Source organism: Urocampus carinirostris, chromosome 18 (assembly GCF_059441175.1).
Source record: "Urocampus carinirostris isolate Australia breed hairy pipefish chromosome 18, RoL_Ucar_1.0, whole genome shotgun sequence".
NCBI lineage: Eukaryota > Metazoa > Chordata > Actinopteri > Syngnathiformes > Syngnathidae > Urocampus > Urocampus carinirostris.
This window is the reverse complement of record NC_142366.1, coordinates 6,551,822-6,576,556: the sequence shown is the minus strand read 5'-3', so window position 1 is coordinate 6,576,556 and position 24,735 is coordinate 6,551,822. Positions and strand designations below refer to the sequence as shown.

The 24,735-nt window shown below is 41.3% G+C and overlaps 1 protein-coding gene across 2 annotated transcripts; it reads right to left on the bottom strand.

Annotated features, from left to right (window-relative positions):
- Window positions 1–1,359: 1,359 nt before the first annotated feature.
- Window positions 1,360–23,627, bottom strand: map3k15 (mitogen-activated protein kinase kinase kinase 15). Of its 2 annotated transcripts, XM_088322886.1 has the most exons (30): window positions 23,315–23,627; window positions 19,317–19,456; window positions 19,209–19,232; window positions 18,980–19,060; window positions 18,270–18,463; window positions 18,010–18,178; window positions 17,837–17,943; window positions 17,290–17,460; window positions 17,115–17,227; window positions 16,374–16,533; window positions 15,941–16,091; window positions 15,761–15,868; window positions 15,630–15,679; window positions 15,293–15,388; window positions 15,143–15,230; window positions 13,279–13,412; window positions 12,904–13,031; window positions 12,631–12,761; window positions 12,460–12,565; window positions 11,118–11,275; window positions 10,099–10,282; window positions 9,833–10,007; window positions 8,401–8,578; window positions 8,113–8,298; window positions 7,933–8,038; window positions 4,719–4,956; window positions 4,533–4,645; window positions 1,970–2,076; window positions 1,815–1,891; window positions 1,360–1,753 (listed from the first exon to the last, which is right to left on the bottom strand). In XM_088322886.1, exons 1-30 carry the CDS (start codon window positions 23,625–23,627, stop codon window positions 1,660–1,662), a joined length of 4,080 nt encoding a protein of 1,359 aa, XP_088179012.1. In that variant the 3' UTR covers window positions 1,360–1,659. The 2 variants fall into 2 exon arrangements, with proteins under 2 accessions (XP_088179012.1, XP_088179013.1); XM_088322887.1 differs by lacking the exon at window positions 18,980–19,060 and having other exon boundaries at window positions 4,527–4,645.
- Between the last annotated feature and the right edge of the window lie 1,108 nt (window positions 23,628–24,735).

Genomic DNA, 24,735 nt, shown 5'->3' with positions numbered 1-24,735 from the left:
ATGCAGATATTTTAGGATTCCTTTTCTTATCTTACTCAATTTTTACTTAAAAAATAATTCTTTAATCCTCTGTAGATAATTTGCCATGTTTAAGGCCCTTAAAATCTTAAGAGAAACAAAGTGAAAATAAGGGAAAAGAAATGCCTGAAAGGGCATAATAATTAAAAAAAAAAAAAATTCAATTTTCCTATTTAAATAAATTATAATGATTGAATCATATGCGGACAATTTGGCATGTTTAAGGCAATTAAATATTTACGAGGAAGGAAATTAAAAATTTGGGGACATATGAAGAATATAAATACCATTCTCCTCCCCAGGAGGAGCCAGAATGGTTTAAAGAATGGTTTTGTTTTTTGGGTGTGTAAATAAAATTGTATGCATTTGAATTAAAGCTTGAATGTGTACTAGAAATCGTTGAGGAACAATATATGTACTGGTATCGGATTAAAGATAAAAATGTATCGGTTTAAATACAGTTTTATAATGGATTTTTTTCTATACAGTGGAACCTCGGTTTTCGAACGCCTCTCAGTTTGAGCAAATCGGAGTCCGACCAAAAATTTCGAGAAATTCTTGCTTCGCTGTTCGGTCAAAAAAATCAGAGTTCGAATGCCGGTAATGCGTGATTGCGTACACTAGGGTACGATGCTGAGCAGCGTACGGGTGTAGATCGCTCTTTTTGTGACCAACTGTTATCGCGTGCGGACGTGCTTCGTTTTGCTTTCGCTTTTAATATAGATGTACGAAGTGTTTTAGCCCCTAATTATGCTTCCGAAGAAAGTCGGTGCAAGCAGCAAAGTTGCTACAGGTGAAAAAAGAAAAGTAGTGCGTACAACTATTGCATTTAAGAAGGAAATAATAGCAAAATATGAAGGAGGTGTGCGAGTGTCTGATCTTGCCTGCGCCTTCTGCTGACCACCACAAAGGTAAGAAATCCTATTCATAATTCTTTTTATTATCCTTTTTTTTATTAAATTTTTACACGTTAATGTTAGCGTAATCTTTCGTACAGAAGATTACGATAACGCGAACGTACGATTAGCCTGTGTTAGCTTTAAGTTTACGTTAAACATTCAAGGTAAACATTCAGGGTGTTGGAACAGAGCCCAACATTGAGGGTGTTGGAACGGAGCCCCCTTTCCAATGAACCGCTCACCACTTGTTGTGGAGACCCGGGTGCTAAATGACTTGTAAACGACCTGTGTTTTTTATTTTTACACGTTCACGTACGGAAGATTGCGATAACGTGAACGTACGATTAGCCTGGGTTAGCTTTATGTTTACGTTAAGGATTCAAGGTAAACATTCAGGGTGTTGGAACGGATGAAAACGATTTACATTATTTTTAATGGGAAAAATGATTTCGGTGAACGAACAAATCGGTTTTCGAACAGGGTTCTGGAACGGATTATGGTCGAGAACCGAGGTTCCACTGTATTTGAAAAATGTCAATGCTTCTTGTAGTATCCACTTTTCTCAATAACAACGCAGCTAGAATCATTATTCACGATATCAAAATTGCTCATGAAATATGACAAGTGATGAAAATACCACAGAGACTAGTGCCTGCACTAAAGCGTAGCAAAATAAACTAAAAACAAAAAATGCATAACAGCAGTATGCTGGGATTAAGGGCACTGCGACAGTAAGCTAGCTTCAAGCTTCGTCCTCCGAGCGATCATCCCCTCTTATCCTGGTTCGTTCCCGATGCCTCTGAATGGCCCGCCAGATCCGACACAGTACTCCGCCCCTGTGGAAAAAAGAGGCGGAGCTTGGGGAAAGAGACCAATAGGAGCGTTTTAAGGGGGTACCTTAGGCGGAGACATCGTAAATCATCTCTGGTAACGTCATTCAGGATGTCGGGCAGCATGTATTCTTCTAAAGCAAACTAAGTATGAAAAGAGTGGAAATGTTGATTTATGTTGAGGTTGTTGAGGAGTTTCAACAGAATCTTTGTTATCCTTGCCTTATCAATAGTGTCTGGGTCCGCCCCTTGCTCCTTCAGCCAATCGGTGAGCTGCTTGTCTGGTTCGTGATCCGCCGGTATATGAAAAATGGAGGGCGGGGAAATGTCTGCAGTAAATAATAAATAAAGTTCAAAAGAGATTCAGAAACTACTGAATTTGGCACAGATAGATGTGCTTGTTGAACCCTAATTAGATCTAAATGAAGAAAAAATGAAAGGAGGAAAAAGCAGGATTTTATAACCCAAAAAGTTCTAACTGAATACAGCTCAAACAGAACAAAATATGAAAGGAAGATGACACAAGAAATATTCCCAAACGTGGACAGAAAAACATCGACATAACTATGAATTATAATGCAGAAGCACTAGGTTGATCTCACTGAACAAAATGTCAGAGGAAGAACATTGCAGGATATGTTGAAACACTTAGTGCCTTTGCAGAACAAAACATATAATATAAAGAAAGCAGGAAGTGTTGGAATACTGACTACTTCTAACCAAACAAAACAAAAAAGAAAAGGGACAAAAGGTAAATGTACTCTAATTTGAATTAAACAGCTACATAATATTGACACTTTAACAGAACAAACTAACTAACTAGTTGTAACGTCCCAAAACGTGAAAAAACAACGCAGAATATAATTAAGTGAACAAAAACATGAAAAGCAAGCAAGACAACACACAAAACTTATATTGACTAGCTCTATCTGAATGAAATTTAAAAGTATGAAGGTGCATGAAACATGAAAAAAGACGACGTAGGACATACGCAGGGACACTAACTATTACTAACTTAACAAAAAGAACGAAAGAAAGACAATACAGAAAATGTCGGGACATTAACTAGCTCTAATTGAACAAAACTTTAAACAACAACACAGAACATAACTAACTGAACAAAAACACGAAAAGAAAAACAACACAGAGAAGGTCTGACATTGACTAGTTCTAACTGAACAAAACGTGAAACCAAGATGATGCAGGATTTATATTGGATCACTAACTTTAAATGTTTACACATAAACTTGTTTACCTGAACAAAATGTGAAAGAGGATGATGCAGAAAAACATTAACTACTTGTAACCGAATAAAACATGTAAAGGGTGATTAAGAATGTGATGGGACATTAATTAGCGCCAACTGAACAAAAGTTAAAAGGACGATGCTGAATATAACAAACTGATCGAAAAGATGAAAAGCGAGACAACACAAAAAGTTGGGACATTGACTAGTTCTTACTAAAAATAATATGATGCAAGATTTAGATTGGAACACCAATTCTAACAACTGGCACACTAACTAGCTGTACGTGGACAAAATGTGAAGGAAGGATGACGCAGGACAATACGTATATAGGTACTCTATTTCTAACTTAACAAAAACATGACAGGAAGACACTGCAGAATGAGTTAGGACATCAACTATGTCTAACTGAACAAAACCTGAAAGGATGATGCCGAATATGTTGGGAAAGTATGTTTAACTCAACAAAATGTCAAAGGCAGACAATATAGGATCACTAACTCTAAATGTTGGCATAATATAACTAAGTTTTACCCGAAAAAAAAAACGTGAAAGACGACGCGGGACATGTAACGCTACCTTCTTATAACTGATCAAAATAATGAAAGAAAGACAATGCAAAATATGTTGAGACATTAACTAGCTCTAACTGAAAAAAAAACGTGAAAAAACAATGCAGAATAATGTTGGGAAACTAGCTTGAACTGAAAAAACTTGAAAGTAGGACAAAAATAGGCCACTAAATCAAACTGTTGGCACTCTAACTGGGTTTACCTGACTAAAATGTAAAAGTAAGATGACCCAGGGCATATATATATAGGAACACTATCAGAACAAAAATGGATGAACAAGTCACAGCAGGATATGGTGTAACAATAACTGCCTAACAAAACCATAAAAGCAAGATTATGCAGGATATGTTGGAAACCTAACTCTGATCCAAAACGAGAAAAAAACACCACAGAATAATGTTAAGAAACTAGCTTGAACTGAAAAAAAACCCATGAAAGTAGGACAAAACTGTAATACTAAATCTAACTGGGTTTACCTGAGCAAAATGTAAGTAAGATGACCCAGGGCATATATATATTATATATATATATATATATATATATATATATATATATATATATATATATATATATATATATATATATATATATATATATATATATATATACACCAAAACACAGAACATGACAGGAGGAAAGTAATGAGCGGGGCGGTGCTCGTCTTGGATCAAGAGATCGCAGTTAGAATCCTGACTCCTCCGTGTTACATGTCGAAGTGTCCTTGGGTAAGACACTGAACCCCTAATGCCCCCAATAAGCAGGTTGGCGCCTTGCATGGCTGCACGGCCGCTATTGGTGTCTGAGTGTATGTGTGAATGGGTAAATGTGAAGCACATTGGAAAGCGCTTTGGGAAGTCTTCATTGACTTGAAAAGCGCTATATAAATGCAGATTATTTCATTTTATTTCATTTCATTTTAAAATCCAGGTTTGGAGCACGCTGTTGGAGTGAAGCGAGCAACTCTCACCTGGAGGTCTGTGACGGACTCGGGCCAGGTCCAGGTCCTGCGTGCGCTGCTGCAAGGTGGCCTTCAAGATCTGCTGGTACTCTCGCTCTTTGTGCAGCAGTTCCTCCAGAAGCCTGACGGAGGCAGCAGAAACGAAAGTCAGAGAAAAAGAAACAGAATGAGGTCAAAATCGGACTGATTTTGTACTTGCTGGTCTCCTGCTTAAGGCGGCCCAGCTGCGTCCCCATCTGGTGATGCGAGCGTTGGTGCTCGTGCCCGTGTGCAATGTGTAGCGCCACGCCGGGCACGTGGAGGGCTGGATCGGCGGAGGTCTCTGCCGAGTTCGACGCCAAAACCGGACCAAAGTCCTGTTCCTCCTCGTCCACCTCGTCCTCCTTCTCGGCGCCCTCGCACTCGGATGCCGGACCAAAGTGCGTCTGCAGCTCTGAAGAAAAAGCTTCATCAGGTTTTCCACAAAAAGTTTCTGGAAATTACGTGTCCGCCTTTCTTTCAGTTCAGCCACGGTGACAATCTCCTACCAAACCCCGGATACCCTCGTTCCACAATTCAATTTGAATAAAATATTTCATGATTAGATTGCAAAAACACATTTACCAAAGGCAGAAAATCATGGAAAGTTATGTGCAAGGTGGGTCCACTGTCTGCAGTTCAACAGCAGTCACGATCTCCTACCAATCTATGACAATCTCCCCCGCCCTGTCCCTCGCTGCCCCTCCATCGAACTCAAATATTTTGTGATTAGATTGCTGCAAATGATTAATAATATCAGGCACTTGCAATATACACCTATGTCGTTTAAGCTTCAATTCAACAAGAATGATAACCTTCCAGCCCTACCCCTGGCTGCCCCTCAATTAAACCCAAATATGTTGCGTTTAGATTGCTAATCATGATTAATAAAATTACTTGCAAGATACATTCCCCTTTCTTTAAGCTTCAATTCAACAAGAGTGGCAATCCCTTTGGCCCTGTCCCTAGCTGCCTCTCAAGTGATTTAAAATATTTTGTGATTAGATTGCTGAAAATAATTGATAAAATCACCTAATAGGTTAAAGCTTGCAAGGTTTATTAACTGTCTTTTTTGGGCTTGGGTTCAACAGTGGTGAGAAACCTCTTCCCACCTTGTTCCGAGACTCAATTTGAAATAAAATTTAAAAATCTGATTAAATTGCAAAATCATGTTTATCAAAAGCAGAAACTCACTAAACGTTACGTGCAAGGTGCATCCACTGTCCTTTAAGCTTCAGTTCAACCGTGGTGCCATTCTCCTTCCCCACCTGGCTTCCCCTTCTTTCATGTTTCAATTTAAATATAATATTTTGCAATTATAAGGCAATAAATAAAGAATGCAATTAGCTAATTTATTGAAACTTGCATGGTGTCCCTTGTCCTTTAAGCTTTAGTTCAACAGCAACTTCTTTGCAGCCCCTCAATTTATGTCCAACATTTTGTGATTACCGTCAATTTCGGACTTTCAGCCTCTACTTTTTTCCCGAACTTTCAACCCTGCGGCTTATTCAGAGATGCGGCCAATTTATGTAATTTTTCTAACGCCCGCCAGCGGCGCTCGAGTACAAAAGGTAAGATTTAGACCGGTGGATTATATGCGCCGAGGAAGACTGCAACTTCTTGGCTTGTGCATAAATTAAATTAGCGTAAACATACCCTCATCAAAATGCAAAAAGAAAGGCACATGATGCAGCTTTCAAGCTAAAAGCAATCGAGCAGTCCGATAAAGAAAGAAACAGAGCTACTGCACGTAAACTTGGCATAAACGAATTGATGGTGAGACGCTGGAAACGGCAGCAGGAAGAACTGGAGAAATGTAAAAAGGCGAAAATAGCTTTCCGAGGTAATAAAACTAGGTGGCCCGAACTGGAAGACCTTCTAGAAGACTGGGTAAACACACAGAGAGCAGATGGCCAAGGTGTTTCGACTGTGCAGATCAGACTGAAAGGAAAAACAATCGCCACCGAAAAGAAAATTCTGGATTTCAAAAGAGGACCGTCGTGGTCTTAGATTTATGAAACGAAAAGGTCTGTCCGTCAGGAGACAGACAACTCTGTGTCAGCAACTCCCTCCCTACTACGAGGAACAAGTCGCACATTTTCACAAATTCTTTCAAAAAAAGATGGCAGAGAATTCAATTGGACCAGACGACATCATAAATATGGATGAGGTACCTCTCACATTTGACCTGCCCCTCACTAGGACCGTCAACATGAAAGGAGAATCATCTGTCACGCTGAAAACAACCGGACATGAGAGAATTCATTTCACCTGTGTTTTGGGCTGCACTGCATCTGGTTTACCGTGATTTTTACAAGTACGATATGTTTTTTTACCAGACCCGTTTGCTGTGTTGCGAGCGTGTTGCTAGCGTGTTGCTACCATTAACTGCCCTGTCACAGGCACCGTTTGGGATGAAAGTTATATTATTATTATTAAAGCTTTGAAAACTCTCTCGGTGTACCGTCTTTCTTTGTAAATATGTGTAACCCATATATAATATGTATTTGCAACTGTATATTTTTGTAATGTATTTATTTGTATTTATTTTAGACACTTATTCTGATATGTTTTGCACGGGCGAATGAAAAAGGAGGGGCGCAACAAACGCGGGGTGACGGGAAGTGGGGACCGGTATAGGTGGGGAACAGACAGACCTGTTTGTGGACACGGCGGACAATAGTGGATATATATTTTTCCCACCCTTACCTTTGGAAATATACACTTTTTTCGTTGGATTACTTTCAACGGGACCCGAACTCTGCAGGTCTGCATCAAACCTTAAGTACCGGTATCATTTTCCGGTTATTTTGCCGGCTGTGATTTTTGGACTGTGTACTTTAATGAAGGACATTTAGTTTCAATCGCGGGACTTAAAGACGGGTTTGGGCTAATTTTGTGTTTGTGTTACATTTTTTAATGTGGCCGCATGCGGCTTAGATACAGGTGCGGCTTGTGTTAGTACAAAATCGGTTTTCCTCTTAAAATGTGTGGGTGCGGCTTATAATCAGGTGCGCTCTATAGTCCGGAATTTACGGTACTACTAAACTTTAAACTTATCAAATTACAAACACATAAGCAACTGATTAACCAAATTAGTTAATTTGTTGAAACTTAGTTTGTGCTGTTAATGTAAAGTAATGGATATAACCAGAAAGTACATCGATAGCAAGCAATGGTGAGTGATTTTTTTTTAGCCCTGGCTACATAATTAGAAAAAAATCACACATCTATATTAAACTTGCGCACTATGCACTAACATTTAGTTCCCATATTATTGCTGGTGCGCTAAACTCTCGCAAGTTTAAGACCCCAGAGAATAACTGTTAAGTATCACTGAAATTCCAAAGTGAAATACGCAGGACGTCCAACAGATGTCAGTAGAGCTCACCTGGAATCAGGATGGTGATGGCAGCCTGTACGGCCCTACGGATGATGTTGTCCATGGCAAACATCCAATGAGGTTTTATGTGATGATTCCTTAGGACCTTGTTCACCTGAAACAAATTTAAACTTTCATTTGGCCTATTTTAATTCCCAGTTGTTCTCCCAAAGTCAAGCGAGAACTCACAGAATCCTGAAAACCGAAGAGTACCAACTGGATCTGGTTGATGGAGGTGGAGTCAAAGTCCAGATCCAGCTTTAGCTTGGAGATGGTAGCGGCCATGACTCGCCTCTCCGGGGAATGGATAAAGTCTCGAAGGATGTTGATGATCTGCTTGATGTGCTCCACAGACAGTTGAAGTTCCTCGCTACCCTGAAAAGGAAGAGGCAAAAAGAATAAGGACAACAGTTTTTTAGAAGTTCTGAAACAAAAATAAAGATTTGAGGTTGTAATCTGTTTGCAACTCAGTCCTACCTGGATGTAATTCTCCTTCAAGTTGGAGATGACCTTTTCCTGATCCTCGTTCAGGACTTTAAACAAAATGGCTCTCCTCTCGCTGTCCTTCTTGAGCAAGAAGAGGCCGCCGTCCCTGTCCTCTGGCGAAGGGGGGGCACCGCTTCGGTCCTCCGAAACGGAACCCTCATCTGGAACGCTGGCACAAGACCAACCAGGTGTTTTGCTTTTTAAGACATTCGTAGATAGAAGCGTCTCCTGGCTACATCATGTGCACAACCGAGTTAGGACATATCCAGTTTGTGTTTGTTTGTGTACTTAACCATTAGCAGTGGCTTGTAAAGTTATCAAGGCTCATTGTATTGGCGCTGTAAAAGGTAGTGGTGCATGCTCCAATCACAATTAGGCCAACTATTACCCGAGAACACATTTGTTCACATTTTTTAGACGTTGAGAGCAGGCCCAATGTTTCTAATGCCAACATAAGTTATTCTTACCATCCACTATTTACTGCAAATTTCTCAAACTCCCCCGAGTTTAGTATGGATGATCGCAACTTGCTAATAAGTAAGTCAAGCTCAAAATTACAGGAACATTTCACATGGTTTCAGATCGATGTAGCTCCGTCTTGCAATATGATTGGCGAGCTACTTCCTGGTTTGACCCATAGCAGTGCTTGCGTACACATCACAGGCCTTGAGTCACAAATTAACTCATTCCAATCATTATTCTTTGCAATATAATCGCAATAATATTTAACTTAAATTGAGGTGTTTCATGGCATAAGGTGGGTGGAAAACATCACTGCTGTTGAATGGAAGTTTGAGGACGAAGGATGCACTTGCCAAGGTTAAACAAATTAGCTGATTCTAATCATCATTTTTAGCAATCAAATCAAGAAATATTTTATTTAAATTGAAACGCACGGCGGCGTTCATGACATGGGAACCTGTTGTGGGTTCACATCCAGCTCCAGACTTCCTGTGCGGAGTTTGTATGTTCTCCCCGTGCTTGCGTGGGTTTCCTCCGGGCACTCCGGTTTCCTCCCACATTCCAAAAACATACATTCCAGGTGAATTGGCCGGTCCAAATTGTCCCTAGGTGTGAATGAGCGAATGAGTTGTCCGTCCCTGTGTGCCCTGCAATTGGCTGGCACCCAGTTCAGGGTGTCCCCTGCCCACTGCCTGGAGATGGCTGGAATGGGCTCCTGCCCCCCCCCGCGACCCTAATGAGGATAAGCGGTACGGCTAATGAGATGAGATGAGATGAAACGCAAAGCCCCTAGACCCTAGATGCAGGGACCCCCAATTCAATTAAGTCTGTGACCCCTTATCTAGTTCTTCTGACCATCACTATACATCTCTAACCTTGAAAGGCTAACGACGTCCTCTTTTTTTCCGCAAAAAAACAAAACATTTGGGAGCAACTAAATATAAATGACGATTAACTGCACCTGAGGTAGTTGGAGTTGGGCGGCTTAAGCAGGTTCTCAGAGCCGGAAGTTTTCTTTTTCTGGAAGAACACGTCATGCTTCGAGTCACAGTCCGGACTCATGGAGCCGTGCTCGCTGCTGCTGCTACCAGTGGCCTCGCACTGCAACTGCACCGGCAGAGAGACGTGGATGTAGTCTGGCAACCGGAAACCGTTCCAAAAGATGAGATGCTATCACATTGGACTTCAATTGAACTGGACTTGAATTTGTATTTAAGTCGGCTTTACCTGACGGCTTGAAGGCAATCTTGCTTTTCTTGCCCTTAATGTTGTGTCGCACAAAGGTGTCCCTCAGGAGGTCGGAAGCCAGGGCCCTCTTGTGAGGGTCGGGTTCGAAGCACCGCAAGATGAAAGACTTGGCCTCCAGGGACAGAGATTCTGGGATCTCAGGGTGGATCTTAAACATTCCCACCTATTGGAAGGGGGGATGAAGTTGTAAGGTGTCCACTGACAGTGCGACAGTTTTACAATTTTTGACTGTTTTCTTTCAAATAAAACAGGGAATACCATAGATGAGCCCCTTACAACTTCAGGAACTCATAAACCCATAAAAACGGGAGGTGAAACTTCTATTTCAAGTGTGACTCAGAAGATTACATTGAAAATGCCTTTCTGATTCCATAATACTTGCTTTCTGTGTAAAACATTAGAATGGTTGTAAATAAAAGGGAATCTGCCCCAGTTGGACAATAGAATAGTAACTTCATTTAAGTATGCATAGTTCTTGATACCAGAGTCTGGAAGTTGGCAAGGGCACAAAGTAGTGAAATGATCTGCATTTATATAGCGCTTTTCAAGTCAAGACCTCCCAAAGCGCTTTACGGTGTGCTTTGCATTACCCAATAGCGCCATTTGAGGCGCTTATTGGGGGTATTAGGGGTTCAGTGTGTTACCCAAGGACACTTCGACATGTAACACAGAAAAGCCGGGATTCGAACTGGATCTCATGATCCCAAGACGAGCGCTCTACCTCCTGAGCCACTGCCGCCCCATTCAGAGACTTTTTTCGCGGTGTCGAAAGGAAATAGGAGGTTTGAGTACTTGGATCCCAGAGGGGAAATCTTCTTCTCTACAGTCTTGTCTGTTTCTGTTCAATGTTTCATCCGTTCTCTCGAGAAAAAAGCTGAGCTGGTGCTCTGATAGGCAGGACAACCTCAAAAGTAATATTGAATTGTTCGTCATATGAATCAATCATTGTTTTTTTCAAATTAATTCATTGCTATATAATCAAGGTATAAAATTCCAACCTTAAACATGGCGGCTTGTGGTTCTCCCAGCTCATGAAATGGAGGCTTCCCTGTCGCCATTTCGATAATGGTACACCCCAGGGACCAGATGTCTGCCGGGGCCCCGTATCCCCTAGGACCCTTGTCAATAATTTCAGGGGCCATGTACTGCAGAGTGCCTGGATATAAAAACAAGACCTGGTAAGCTTTATTAGTGGGAGAAAGGCTTTGTCTTTAGCAGATGTGGAATTCGCCCTAATTGGTTAGTTGAAAGACGACAGAGGGATAATAAAAGTGCAGAGGAAGAGATAAGGACACACAAGATTTACCTCTTAATGAAAGACAAACACCTTTCTCTATGTGCTTGATTTGCTAATCTAATTGCCCACAGTCTTGAACAATGAAGAGGGACAGATGGTCCACAAATGTCACTGTTTGCACTTATGTGGGCAAGCATTCTCTAGCATGCTAGCTCTAAGCATATACATTGATCCCTGTCAGTCTTTGTGCAGTTTTCCGACAAACATCTATCGCATACCGTAGGCCCCTCGGTTGCGACATGAATATGTTCCGTGTAAGATCTTTAAGATAACAAAAAAAAATAAAAGGGGGAAAAAAGGGAGAAAAAACATACACAAAAATTTTTGGACCATGGCCAACCCAATTGCCCAAACACCCAAACAAGTTAGGCACCTCGGCAGCTAAGTTGGTCATGCTTTCGTTTCATCTGGAGGGATACCAGAGTCTGGAAGTTGGCAATGGCAATGAAACGAAAGCATGACCAACTTAGGTTGCCGAGGTGCCTAACTTGTTTGGGTGTTTAGGCATTTGGGTTGGCCATGCTCCAAAAAATTTTGTGTGAGTTTTTTGCTATTTTTTTCCCTTTTATTTTCTTTGTTATTGTATGTGTTTGTCTTGCTGTCGGTCACCCCTCTTGAGGGATATGACCATGGTAGATAGATAGATAGATAGATAGATAGATAGATAGATAGATAGATAGATAGATAGATAGATAGATAGATAGATAGATAGATAGATAGATAGATAGATAGATAGATAGATAGATAGATAGATAGATAGATAGATAGATAGATAGATAGATAGATAGATAGATAGATAGATAGATAGATAGATAGATAGATAGATAGATAGATAGATAGATAGATAGATAGATAGATAGATAGATAGATAGATAGATAGATAGATAGATAGATAGATAGATAGATAGATAGATAGATAGATAGATAGATAGATAGATAGATAGATAGATAGATAGATAGATAGATAGATAGATAGATAGATAGATAGATAGATAAGATCTTTAAGATGGCTTAAGTCCACATTTACCAGAAGCACAAACTACCTGTGAATGTCTCTGTGCAGGGGTTGACACCCGCCAGCCTTTTGGAGGTACCAAAGTCAGAAATCTTTAAAACGCCACTGTAGGTGTTTACTAGCACATTGTCGCCCTGATAAAAACAAAAAAAAAACATAGTTATTAAAGATGATCAATAATAAAATCTCTTGGTCAAACCTTGATGTCCCTGTGGACGATCTGATTCTCGTGCAGGTAGCGGAGGCCCTCCAAGATCTGTCGGGTGTAGAAGATGATGGTCGCCTCCTTCAGGGGACCCCATTTAGAGCGCAGTAATGCCGACAAGCTGCCTAAAAGGGGAGGGGGGGTGAATGATGTTTTTTTGTTTTCTGCAACATAAATCTTCACTCAAATGTCTTTAATCGTAATTGAGACACCGCTGTAAAATGACCTGCAGACATTGGCACAGGTCCACAATCAATTGTGACCTACCACCAGGGACTTGCTCCATGAAAATCTTGATGTATCCATTCTCTGAAACCGAGCCCAAATACTGGACGATGTTCCGGTGCTTTAGATACTTGTGCAAGGCGATCTCTTCATGGAGAGGTTGGGAGTACCTGATGGACCAGAACAGTTAACGATTGACGAGAAAGAGTAAACCTCTATCACATTTTTGTAAGGCCATAATCAAAGGTATGGATTGGCTTAACTTGCTAGGCTAGGTAGCCTGTTAGCCAATGTCAGGTATACAGAAGCATCTGTAAACCACATCTGTGTTGATCCCATTATGGAAAACTAAGTATTAAACTTAAATCATGATTGTGTGAGAAGCAAACTGAGGCTAAAAGGACAACCGTCACCTACCTGCTGTCCCTTTCCGGGATTTCCTTGATGGCAATTCGGACCTGGTTGCTGACGTCCCTCCCGGCGTAAACAACACCGTATGTTCCTCGTCCCAGCACCACCCGATCGCCCGTCTCGTCCGTGTCGTACTCGTACTGCCATATTGCAAACATTATGCACCAAACAACATCTTTATGTGATCAACTTTTTACATCAAGTTGATTAACAGCATTTGTTTTAAGAAATGTAGCTGAGTAGAGTCAATCTTCAGACCTTTGAAATATAGATATCATTGATTTCCATTTTCTTACAATCTGAACTACACTAGAGATCAAAATGCGAGAACAATTTATGAAAAAATGAACATTTCAGAAAAAATGCCATCCTTATTGCTCAAGAGTTTAAAAACATTTTGATGTGTTTATATCACACTACTAGAACACTTTTTCACAAAATTGATAAGGCATTTCAACAAAAAAACTATTTTGCCAAGATGCACTGATCAAAACTAGAGAACATTTTCAGATGCCTCCCACTTAATGGTGCTAATGAAGCAAATGGTGCTATTTTCCTTTGTTTTCTGTGAATCACAATTGAATTTGCTTTCTAACAGTGTCATTGACTTTTAAGATAGTAGGCTGTTTTAAAGTGACTGAAAGCCTCCAGCAGCAGGTTGTCCAGAAGAAAAAGAAAGGGATGGCCCTATCAGCCAAAGCAAGACATGTTAATCGTTCCAAATCTGAAACTTCAAGAATAATGAAAATTTACAAAACTACAAACTCATTCAAGTCAGCCAAGAAGGCTCATCGTCCATGGAAGACAAATGCAACCGAGGAGAGGTCACTGTGGAGGATGTCAATGGGTAATCGTTTCTACACTGCAGGTAGAATCGCTCGCCAGTTCAGTGCTGAACGTGGGAAGGATCCGTCTCGTTTAAGAGCATTGACCAAACCTCTCGTTAGAAAAAAAGAGACATAAAAAAACTAGACTGAGCTTTGCATGTTGTGTGGATAGAGGAGAACTGATCCAGAGTTCATTTCAGCGATGATAGCAGATTTAATTTATTTGGGCCTGAAGCATTATGCTCAGTGACACATTGGAGAAAGACAAAACCCAAAGTGTGTAAGAAAGTCAGTGAAAGGTGGAAAAGGAATTGCGTTGTTTGGGGCATGTTTTCTGCAGTAGGAGGCAGGTCTTTTTGTACAGCTACATGGCTGAGTGAATGCAAATGTGTATCAGAACCTTCTTGAACAGCACATGGTACCTTACTTGCATAAATCTCCCAATCAGCCTTCATGCAGAACAAATCTCCATATCACACAACAAAACGGGTAAAGAATTTCCTTGAAGGTGAAAACATTTAATAGATGGCATGGCCTGGCCAGAGTCCTGATCTCAACTCAATAAAGAACTTCTGGAAAATCCTTGGTGACATAATTACGGTCAAGAAACCCACTGCGCTCACCGAACTGTCAATTAGGCTGAAAGAAGAATGGGCCCAAATCACACCAGAGCAGAATGAAAGACTAGTAGTATCCTGTGGCCGCAGATGCGCTTATGTCATTCACAGCAGAGGCCTGTACACTTCTTACTCATGGCTGACCGTTGTAACCTTCAGAATTATTTTTCCAGTCATTTTGTTCTCTAATTTTGATCATTGTGTTTTCTGAAAAATATTTTTGGGGTAAAATGCCTTTAGTCATTTTGGAAGAAAGAAAAGGTGTTGTAGGACAATGATATCTGTGTGTTAAAATTATTAAATCTTTTATAACTTGTTCTCTAATTTTGACATCTAATGTATATTCTCCATCTCCAAGATGGGTGAAGTTAATTGTGATCATTCTTCTTTTGTTTAAGAAATAGCCAAAGAATTGCTGCAATTGACCTCCAGAGTGTCCCCGTCTCCTTCACCCTCCAACTCCACGGCGTTACCAGTACTGTCAGATATCATCTCTTTCACCATGGAGCAAAATCTGAGTAGAAGTACATGTACACGTCAACACAAAATTAAAAAAAAAAGGGTGTTCATCCTTACCGGGAACACTGCTCTTCTGTGGAGAAATAAATCTGGAAGTCGTCAGAGTTGTCGTGGACATAGAGGAAGCAGCAACGCTCATCAAACTTGCTAATGCTAAAAAGATCAAAAGTAAAACCCCATTTTTTAGCAGTTCATCAGCACAGGTAAAGAGGAGCAGAGAGACTGTTCAGCCAATCAGATTGCAGAACACAATGCATGATGCAAATCAGTGAAGGAGCAAGACTGTGAGAAGTGAGAGTGTTATAGCAAGGGTTCAATGTATTCAGATTTTATTAAGCCAATCTTAAGCTTTAATTGTGATTCTTTTGCATTATGCTAACTTCTCTGGACGGACCTGATGCCTTTGATGGACATGGCGGTGAAATTCCACTCGTGAATGCCTTTCTGCAAGGCGTGAATACAATAGGTGATCACCAGGGAAACCGAGGATGGTTCCGGTCTCACTTGTGGACTGGGGCAACGTACCGTTTCAACGGGGGACACGTGCCAGATGGAGACGTTCTTCTCTTCAGCCTCGTTGTTGATAGACACGTACGAGGGCTGGTACACTTTGGTGGGCTCCAGAATCAGCACCTGGAACAGGAAATACTCAAAATAGATTCTGTTGATTTTGGCATGGTGGATATGGTGATTTGGTTTCCGTACAGGAAAACGAAGTCGGTTGGTGGTTCCCTGTGTGGCCTCCACAATAATGTCCATCCAGAAGTTGAGCCGTTCTCGTTGGGGGGAATGATCCACCAACTGTTTTTTGAACCTTTGTATAAGCTGTAAATTCTGCACCACCGAACGCAAATACCTAAGATTAAGAAACAAATTCAATGTCCATAAATCATCATTAAAGTACAAGTTAAGACATGAATTCATTCATTTCCCAGATGCTTGTCCTAACTAATGGGTGCTAGAGCCCATCCCAGCTGATTTCAGCCAGTTCCAGGGTACAGGAAGACCGAGAACCAATAAAACACTCAGTCCACCCATAGACCATTTTGGCTAACAGAGTTATGATTCAAAGAAAATGTACATACCAGTATATGATGTCGAATTTAATTGGTGCATCTGGTAGGATTGTAGAGCTTACCAGAGAGGTGGCTTCAACTTAAAGAGCTTCTCAGCAGCTTGGGTGGCTTTAGGGATGTCGCTAGCCAGCATGCTAACAGTAAAGAACTGGCCCACATCCCAATAGTTGTTCATTTTCTCCAGAGAACCTTTGCGTCCAAGCAGACTGTTCAACCTAACGCCTGCAAAACACAAACGTTACTTGACTTAGGAGTGATTTTGTGGAAAAGCTAAAGCACTTGTTGATTCCTTGGTATTGTTTAGCATTATTGTCATTGTATTCTATGGCCCTGACCTGGGGTAGACTAGCTAAACTAAACACCTGCCCTTCAATATTTCCCTTCTGACTCTAATCAGGAATGCTCTTTATAAGGACAGATCAGACTGCAGAGGTTGTTTAATCGTTTGCAAGACTCAGGTTTTCTTCCCTTTACTCCAGAAAACTGTCTTTGCTTTACCCGCCGGCAACCAACCCTTGAGCCCTTGGACTATGACAGCAGTAAGGTGGTTATAAACTCGTGAAAACTTTTTTTCTCCCCATTTTTTCGCCTTAAATGTCTGTTCTTCTCTATGCAAGTTGTGTCTGCGCTTGGGTCTGCCTTCATCTAACCCGAACAGACTCGACAGTATTTTTCTTCACGTGAAGCTATTCATGTTACAAGGTTGAGGCGGCTCAAATAAATGGAGATCTGATCTTAAAAGTCAAAATGGCAACTTAAACTTGGTACAAAGTGGTAGAATCTGATCATGAATATCATCTTACCTATTTTTCTTAGTTCCATGGAGCTCTCAAACTGTTGTCCAGCGACTATTAGAAGAACTGCTAAGTTAATGCCCGAGTAGAGAGTAGGCTGCAGCTCAAACCCCTTCCTGTACCTGTACGAGTCAAAACTTCAACAACCAGCTTACATAGATTGGCCTCATTAATGTATTCTTACCACTGTATAGCGTTGTCCCTGTTTTTGGTGTCCTTGCAGTCCGAGTCCAGAAAAATATCCTTGTATATCCGCCCACACAGGCAGAACATATCAGGAGCGGGGTGTTCACATGACTGCAAGACGTGCAGCATGACGCAGAGAGCCTGCTCCCTGTCCCCAGGACTGTTCCTCCTGCGAGCAATCGAACTTGGGATTACCTGAAACGTCGACTTAAGTACACCTGTTAGGAAACAGCATGCCACCGTCCTCCAGAGGGTGCCAACAGGCAGACGGGCTGGGGGACCATACACCTTTTCATCATTACCCTCACCTGAGTCTAATCAGGACAGGGGTATTTAGGGACTGCATTGACAGCAGAAGCTGTCAGATCAATGTTTGCGAATTTTATGTTATTGCCTGCATATGCTTTTCGACCTCTTTTTGCCTATCGTTAAACGACTCTGGACTTCCTAAACTTTGACTGCGTGAGGTTTTCCAGACTGTGTTTTTGTTTCTCAGTAAGGGCAACATGTCCCTTAGAACAATGTCTACCAGGCTCAGGACTTACCTATTAAGCGCGAAGGCGTAGTGAAACTGGATCATGGGCTGTGTTGCCAGGTCACAAGTAGGCAACATCTCCAAAGTCTGCACCAGTTTAACCATGGCGTCGTAGTCCTGATAAAGCAAAACACCTGATCTTCTGTCTGAGTCTTTGGAGGGGTTTGAGAGACTCTAACCAACCTGGATGTCCCGGTAGGAAAACAGCAGGTTCATAACAATGTCCTGTGTGAGAACTTCAGTGTTGTCGATGCGGAGCTTAATTCGAGAGAGCTCCTTGGCCAGCTCCTCCCCCTGGTATTTCTCCCTGGCCTTCCGGATGTCATTGAGCAAAGTGTCCTTGAAGGAGGCACTAGGGACAGGACACACCAGTTTTGCTAGTCACCAACCAAGCTTCATCAGGATCAAAAGACCATTGTACTGATTTTTGTTATGTATCCGACCAGGAAGTGACGTGAATGTCCTTCAGAAGGCTGGTAAAGCGGTCCATCAGGGGGACGCAGAGGGGCCCTAGGAGGTTATCCCAGCTGGGTTGCATGTATTCGCTGGCCCTCCGCTGGGCGTCACTCTCACAGCAGGTGTACTCGTGGTTTGGGGTCACGATGTAAGGAATAAAGTAATAGTTACCGCTGGATGCCTGGAAAACAAGAGTGACTAACTGTAATGAGATTAGTTTAACCTACTGTGCTTCCCCAGGTATAGTAAGTAGGCTCGATCAGCAGGCTTTACTTTACAATATCATGCCACTCTACCTTACTTTAGGGCAAAGACCAGAGCCTCTTTACTTTTATTCACAACGGGGGTCGTGTAACCTCATGTACCTCCTCAGTCCTGGTCATTAAACTCAATCTCTCTGCTAAATTGCAGCGTTGCTCTACCTACCTCATTGCAAATACCTGAGTCTTTACCGTTTTTAATTGCACAATAGGGGTGATGTAACCTCCTGTACCTCTTCAGTAATGGTTAGTGAGCGCAGTCGTTTGGCATGCTGTGGTTTACCATATCCTGCGACTCCACCTTACTTTTTCTCAATACCAGAGCCTCTTTATGTTTTGTTTTCCACAACAAGGGTCAAAGTAACCTCCCGTGCCTCCTTAGTCGTGGTTAGTAGACTCAATCTCTCAGCATGCTTTGCTGCACCACTATATCTTACTTTATTGCGAAGGCCAGAGCCCCTGTACTCGGGAGGCAGCTGGACCCAGGGGAAACCCAACCCAGTAGGTCCAGCAACCTTCTACACAAAGGCAAAAAACACACAAACAGCACTCAGATATTCGAATCATTTCCTTTAGACAACAGCTGGTAACCTTTGGGGGTGGTATTGGGACACAGCACATAAATATGATTCTGAAAATAGCCAGTGTATGCACGCCAATACTTACTGTGTTCTTCTGTGCCACCATATCCTGAAACCGCAAACACAATTTTAAAAGATGAGACTGCATACAAAAGGAAAGTCAACTGACAAAATATAAAGTTTTAAGTGTCACCTTGAGCGACTGGGCCGTGTCAGGATCAGTATCATGGTACAGGATGACGTTGTTGGCCATGTCAAAGCTCTCACGAACACCCAGGTGGTAGAAAAGGGAAGGCTGGCGAAATACGTCGCTCATGTCCACCACTGCGATGTCTGCCAGGACGAGACACAATTGCGATTGTTTCTGGTTTGTGAAAAAAACTGGATCGTAGAGGCAGCCTCAGAAAGTCTTAGTATCTGGCACCTTCCTCCAGAGGGCGCCAACCAGAAGGTGGAACTGTGTGCACCTGCACTATCTTGCTTACTCGATAGTAAGATAAATGAAAGTAGTCTGGTTGGCTACTCTTACTTTAATTTTATTTATTTTTTTAACTTTTTTTTCACAGGGTCAGAAGAAGAACCCTAATCCTCTGGATATGACATCTCTGCCTTTTAACGTTTTAGCTTTAGGGTGTTGAACATGATTAATTTTTGGCCTCTATTTACAGCATTTCAAGATTGAAGTTCTGCAGTGTTCGGGTTGCGTCTCTTAAAATTCCAGCCTCATTAATATGCCAATGTGCTATTGGCTGACCTGTCTCCCACAATGACTTTATTTGGTTCAGAATCTTGTGTCAGTGATACCAACCTGTATTTTTTGTACTGTATTTATTGGCTAGGTGTCCTGAGGCTTGCTGTAATGCTAAAGGAAGAAGCAAAAACGTGATAGCCATGGAAGAAACAAAGCTTGACAAAGAAAGAAATATGGAGGAGGCACTCGAATAGCTACTCTACTAAGTTAAATGAAGATTGCTGCTCAAGTTACATCACAATAAAAGTAAATCAAATGTAATTTTTCCTTTACAAGGGTATTTAACTATTTGCACATCTTACTGTAGGTTTCTATCCCCTGCTATATGAAACGATGTCCCAGACTTCATCTTCATTAGCAATCTGTGATGATGTTGTCTTTTGCGACCGAGACGATCCGGATGAGAGCCGAAACGGGCAACAAAAACTTAGTTTAACAAAAAACAAATTTAAAACAAAATATCTTTATTTTTTTACCCGAGCAAAAATTTGTATTCGGCAAACACAATTTGAAATTATCAAAGAACGTGTAAAATGCAGGGAAAACGTATAAATTAATCTCTTCCTCCCTTCTGCATCCACCTGCTACTCCACTCGACCGGCTCAAGTCACATGACACCAAAGGTCAATTAAAGGTCATTTTTCTTTACATGTATATTTATTCATAATATTATTTAAACATATGCACTACATTCTACAGGTTTCAATCACCCCCCACGCCCCCGCTATACGGCAGGATTTTTCAGACACAAAATAGGTCTCAAAAACAAATTACTTAAAAATATTTATTTTTTTCATCAAGAACTGTTATACAGTGTACACAATTTGAAATAACCAAAAACCACGCGAAATACAGGGAAAACACATGAATTGTCAGTTATGATTTTATTTTATTTATGCTCGCTCTTCCTCCCCCTCTACATCCACCTGCTACTTCACTTAACCAACTCAAGGTAAATTAAATGTCATTTTTCTTTACATGTATTGTTGGTTGATTGGATCCCTTAACTACTAGGGTCATAGGGGCACAATTTCCTGTGTAATTATTTGTAATCTTATTTAAAGATATGCTCGTAATTTCTGTATGCTTCTATTCCACGCCATACCTCAGGATTCCCAAGATATCCTCCTCATTAACAAGCTACGATGATGTTGTTGTCTGTCATCAGTGACCGAAATGATCCAGATTAGAGCCGAAATGGTCAACACGAAATCGGGCTAACGAAAAAATTAGTTCATACTTTTTTTAATCGTACAAAAATTGTTATAGGGCGCACACACTTGTGAATTATCAAAAACATTACAAAATACCGGAAAAACATAACATTGACAGGAATGATTTTATTTTTAATCTGCTTGCTCTTCCTCCCCTCAACATCCACCTGCTACTCCACTCAGCCAGCTCAAGTAATGTCACACCAAAGATAAATTAAATGCCATTTTCCCTTTATATGTAGATGTATGTATAATATTATTTAAACATATGCAAGCAATGAATGTAGGGTTATATCCCTCAGCTGTATGGCAGGATTTCCCAGACTTCCTCCTCATTAGCAAGCTATAATTGTCATGGTCGCCTTGGCGACCGGTCTGCCCCGCCCCCTGGGCACCAGCTGAAGCAGTTGAACTAATCGCGTGTCTGCTATTTAAGGCTGGATTGTGGGCTTTGCGGGTGCTGGCTCATTATATACACATTCCCCGGTCTGTTATGCCTTGTCCTGTTTTAGTTTTAAACATTGTCCGTTCTGTTATGCCTTGTCCTGTTTAGTTGAGTTGGAAGAAACAACTGTTTGTTTTGTCATGTCCCACAGTTTTGGACAACTTTTATTTTGGTGAATAAAAGTTTTGGATCGTTACGCAATTGAGTTCTCCCTTCCTGCCTCCTGCCTCCGTTCTGGTCCGATCACTCCTTCCCTTCCCCTCCGTGACAATAATGATGTTTGTTGTCTGCCATCAGTGACCGAGACGATCCAGATTAGAGCCGAAATGGTCAACACAAAATCGGACTTATAAATAAATAAGTGTATCTTTTTTTTTTTAACAAAAACTGTTACAGTGGAACCTTGGTTTTCGAACGCCTCTCAGTTCGAACAAATCGGTGTCCGACCAAAAATTTAGAGAAATTCTTGCTTCGCTGTTCGGTCAAAAAATCGGAGTTCGAACGCCGGTAATGCGTGAGTGCGTACGCTAGGGTGCAATGCTGAGCGGCGTACGGGTGTTTTACCCCCTTATTATGCCTCCGAAGAAAGTCAGTGCAAGCAGCAAAGTTGCTACAGGTGAAAAAAGAAAAGTAGTGCGTACAACTATTGCATTTAAGAAAGAAATAATAGCCAAATATGAAGGAGGTGTGCGAGCGCCTTCTGCTGACCACCACAAAGGTAAAAAATCCTATTCATAAGATTACGATAACGCGAACGTACGATTAGCCTGGGTTAGCTTTAAATTTACGTCAAACATTCAGGGTGTTGGAACGGAGCCCAACATTGAGGGTGTTGGAACCGCTCACCACTTGTGCAGACCCGGGTGCTAAATGACCTGTAAACGTCCTGATTTTTTTATTTTTACACGTTCATGTTAGGGGAATCTTTCGTACGGAAGATTACAATAACGCGAACGAACGATTAGCATGGGTTAGCATTATGTTTACGTTAAACATTCAAGGTAAACATTCAGGGTGTTGGAACGGATTAAAACGATTTACATTATTTTTAATGGGAAAAATGATTTCGGTGATCGAACAAATCGGTTTTCGAACAGGGTTCTGGAACGGATTATGGTCGAGAACCAAGGTTCCACTGTATTAAATGTACACAGTTGGAAATAATAATAAAAATTTACAAAAAACAGGAAAAAAAAAGGTATACATTGACAGGTTTGATTTTATTTTTAATCTGCGTGCTCTTCCCCCCCCCCCCCCCCCCCTCTGCATCCAACTGCTACTCTGTTCAACCAGCTCAAGTAATATTATTCGAACATATGCACATAATTACTGTTTTTTCATTCCTTGATATATGACAGGATTTCCCAGACTACATTTTCATTAGCAATCTATGATGACGTTGTTATTTGCTACCTGTGACCGAGAAGACCTGGATTGGAGCCGAAAAAAATTGTTTTACCGCGCACAACTTGAAATGATCCAAATTGTATAAAATACAGGGAAAACGTTCTAAATTGATAGGTATGATTTTATTTTTAATCCACCTGCTACTCCACCAAAGGTAAATTGATTATTTTTAAATGGATATTTATTTATGATGTTACTTAAACATATGCCGTTATTACCGTAGGTTTCTATAACCCGCTATAGGGCAATTTCAGTTTGCGATGCCTACCTCAGAACGAATTCATATCGTATCCCGGGGGTTCTCCGTGTTTTGGCTGCACAATTTGAATCTGCTTGATTGTATAAAACCCCAAAAAGTTTTTTCTTTGCCCTACCTGCGTCATAGAAGCTGTCCAGCACAGAGGTCTCCCCGAAATCGAGCCTGCCGAAGGTGACAGTGGTCAGCAGGGCGCTCTCGGCGTCGCACGCCCGCTGCAGACACTGCAGCGCTCCGGACTCGGGACTGCTCGCCATCACCGCCTTAAGCCCGTCGTTAAGCACGTAGACAACCCGCAAGGAGCGCGTCTTAGCCGGTGGACTGGGACTGGACAGCTCGACGCGCTCCCGGTCCCGGTCCAGGACGCAGGTGCCGGGCGAGTGCTCGCCCGCCATGCAGTCTGCCGCCTGCGTGCTCTGCCCGCCTTCCATGTCGGTCCTCACCTGCGGAGGGGAACCGCGCGGAGCGGGTTGTCCTTGCGCAATTCCGCCTCATTAGGTCGCATTAGCGGCGGGTTAGCGCGCGCCGAGGGACCCGCTCGTCCTCCGTTCCAAATATGTCCCACCCCCAATAACCCATAAGGAGAAAGGGAGTTGCGCAAGTAATTCTGCTTAACCTAGGGTTCAGACACCTCTTTCTTGGCAGATTTCAAGCCAAGTTTCCAATTTCACCAGTACCATTAAAAGAAGAAATCCGATTTAAATCATATATTTTGCAGAGCCACAAGTATATCTGCGATCGTGGGCGTAACCAGTCCGTTTTCATACCTGTCAACCTGTACATTTTTACTGTACAAAGTACCGGTATGTTTATTATGCATTTTAAGACCTGTACGACGTACAAGAAAATCTGTACGGAAAAACTCAAATTTGTCAATTATGGGTACCATACGGTATACACCGACTATCACGAAACGGCAAATCAATCAAGTCAAAGGAAGGAAGTGAAAGGAGGTGAAAGGAAGTCCGTCTCTTTATAGAGAACCGACGTTTTCGGCTCAAATCATTAAAGAGAGCCGGCTCCAAACGGCTCACTTGCTTTGACGCATTATATTACGAATTATTATGTTGTATGAACAAGTTAAGATAAAAAGGATGTATAAAAGGAGAACATGAAAAAAGACCGGTTTGTGGTTATCCCTTTAATCAGTATATTACCAACAATAATTTCATGCAGAAAATTAATTGATAATTTGAATAAAAACATGTATTATTCTATTTAATTATATTTGCATGTATTTTTTCCTTCTACGGTGAACGTCCAAGCTAACTTAATTTTTGACATTTTTTTATAATAAACATGAATGAGTCATTTTGAGCAACTCAGTATCTCACAGCAAAATGTTAATTAACAATATATATATGATATAACGAAACACATGTACAATATAACATGTTAAACTACATAAATAAACACGTTTGAAAAGAAAATATGGTGTAAGATTATTTTGTAAGGGAAAATACAACATTTTGTAAGGGCATGGAGCTGTGGAGGTTGACAGGTATGCGTTTTGGGGGGAGCACAAGGACCCCCAAATTC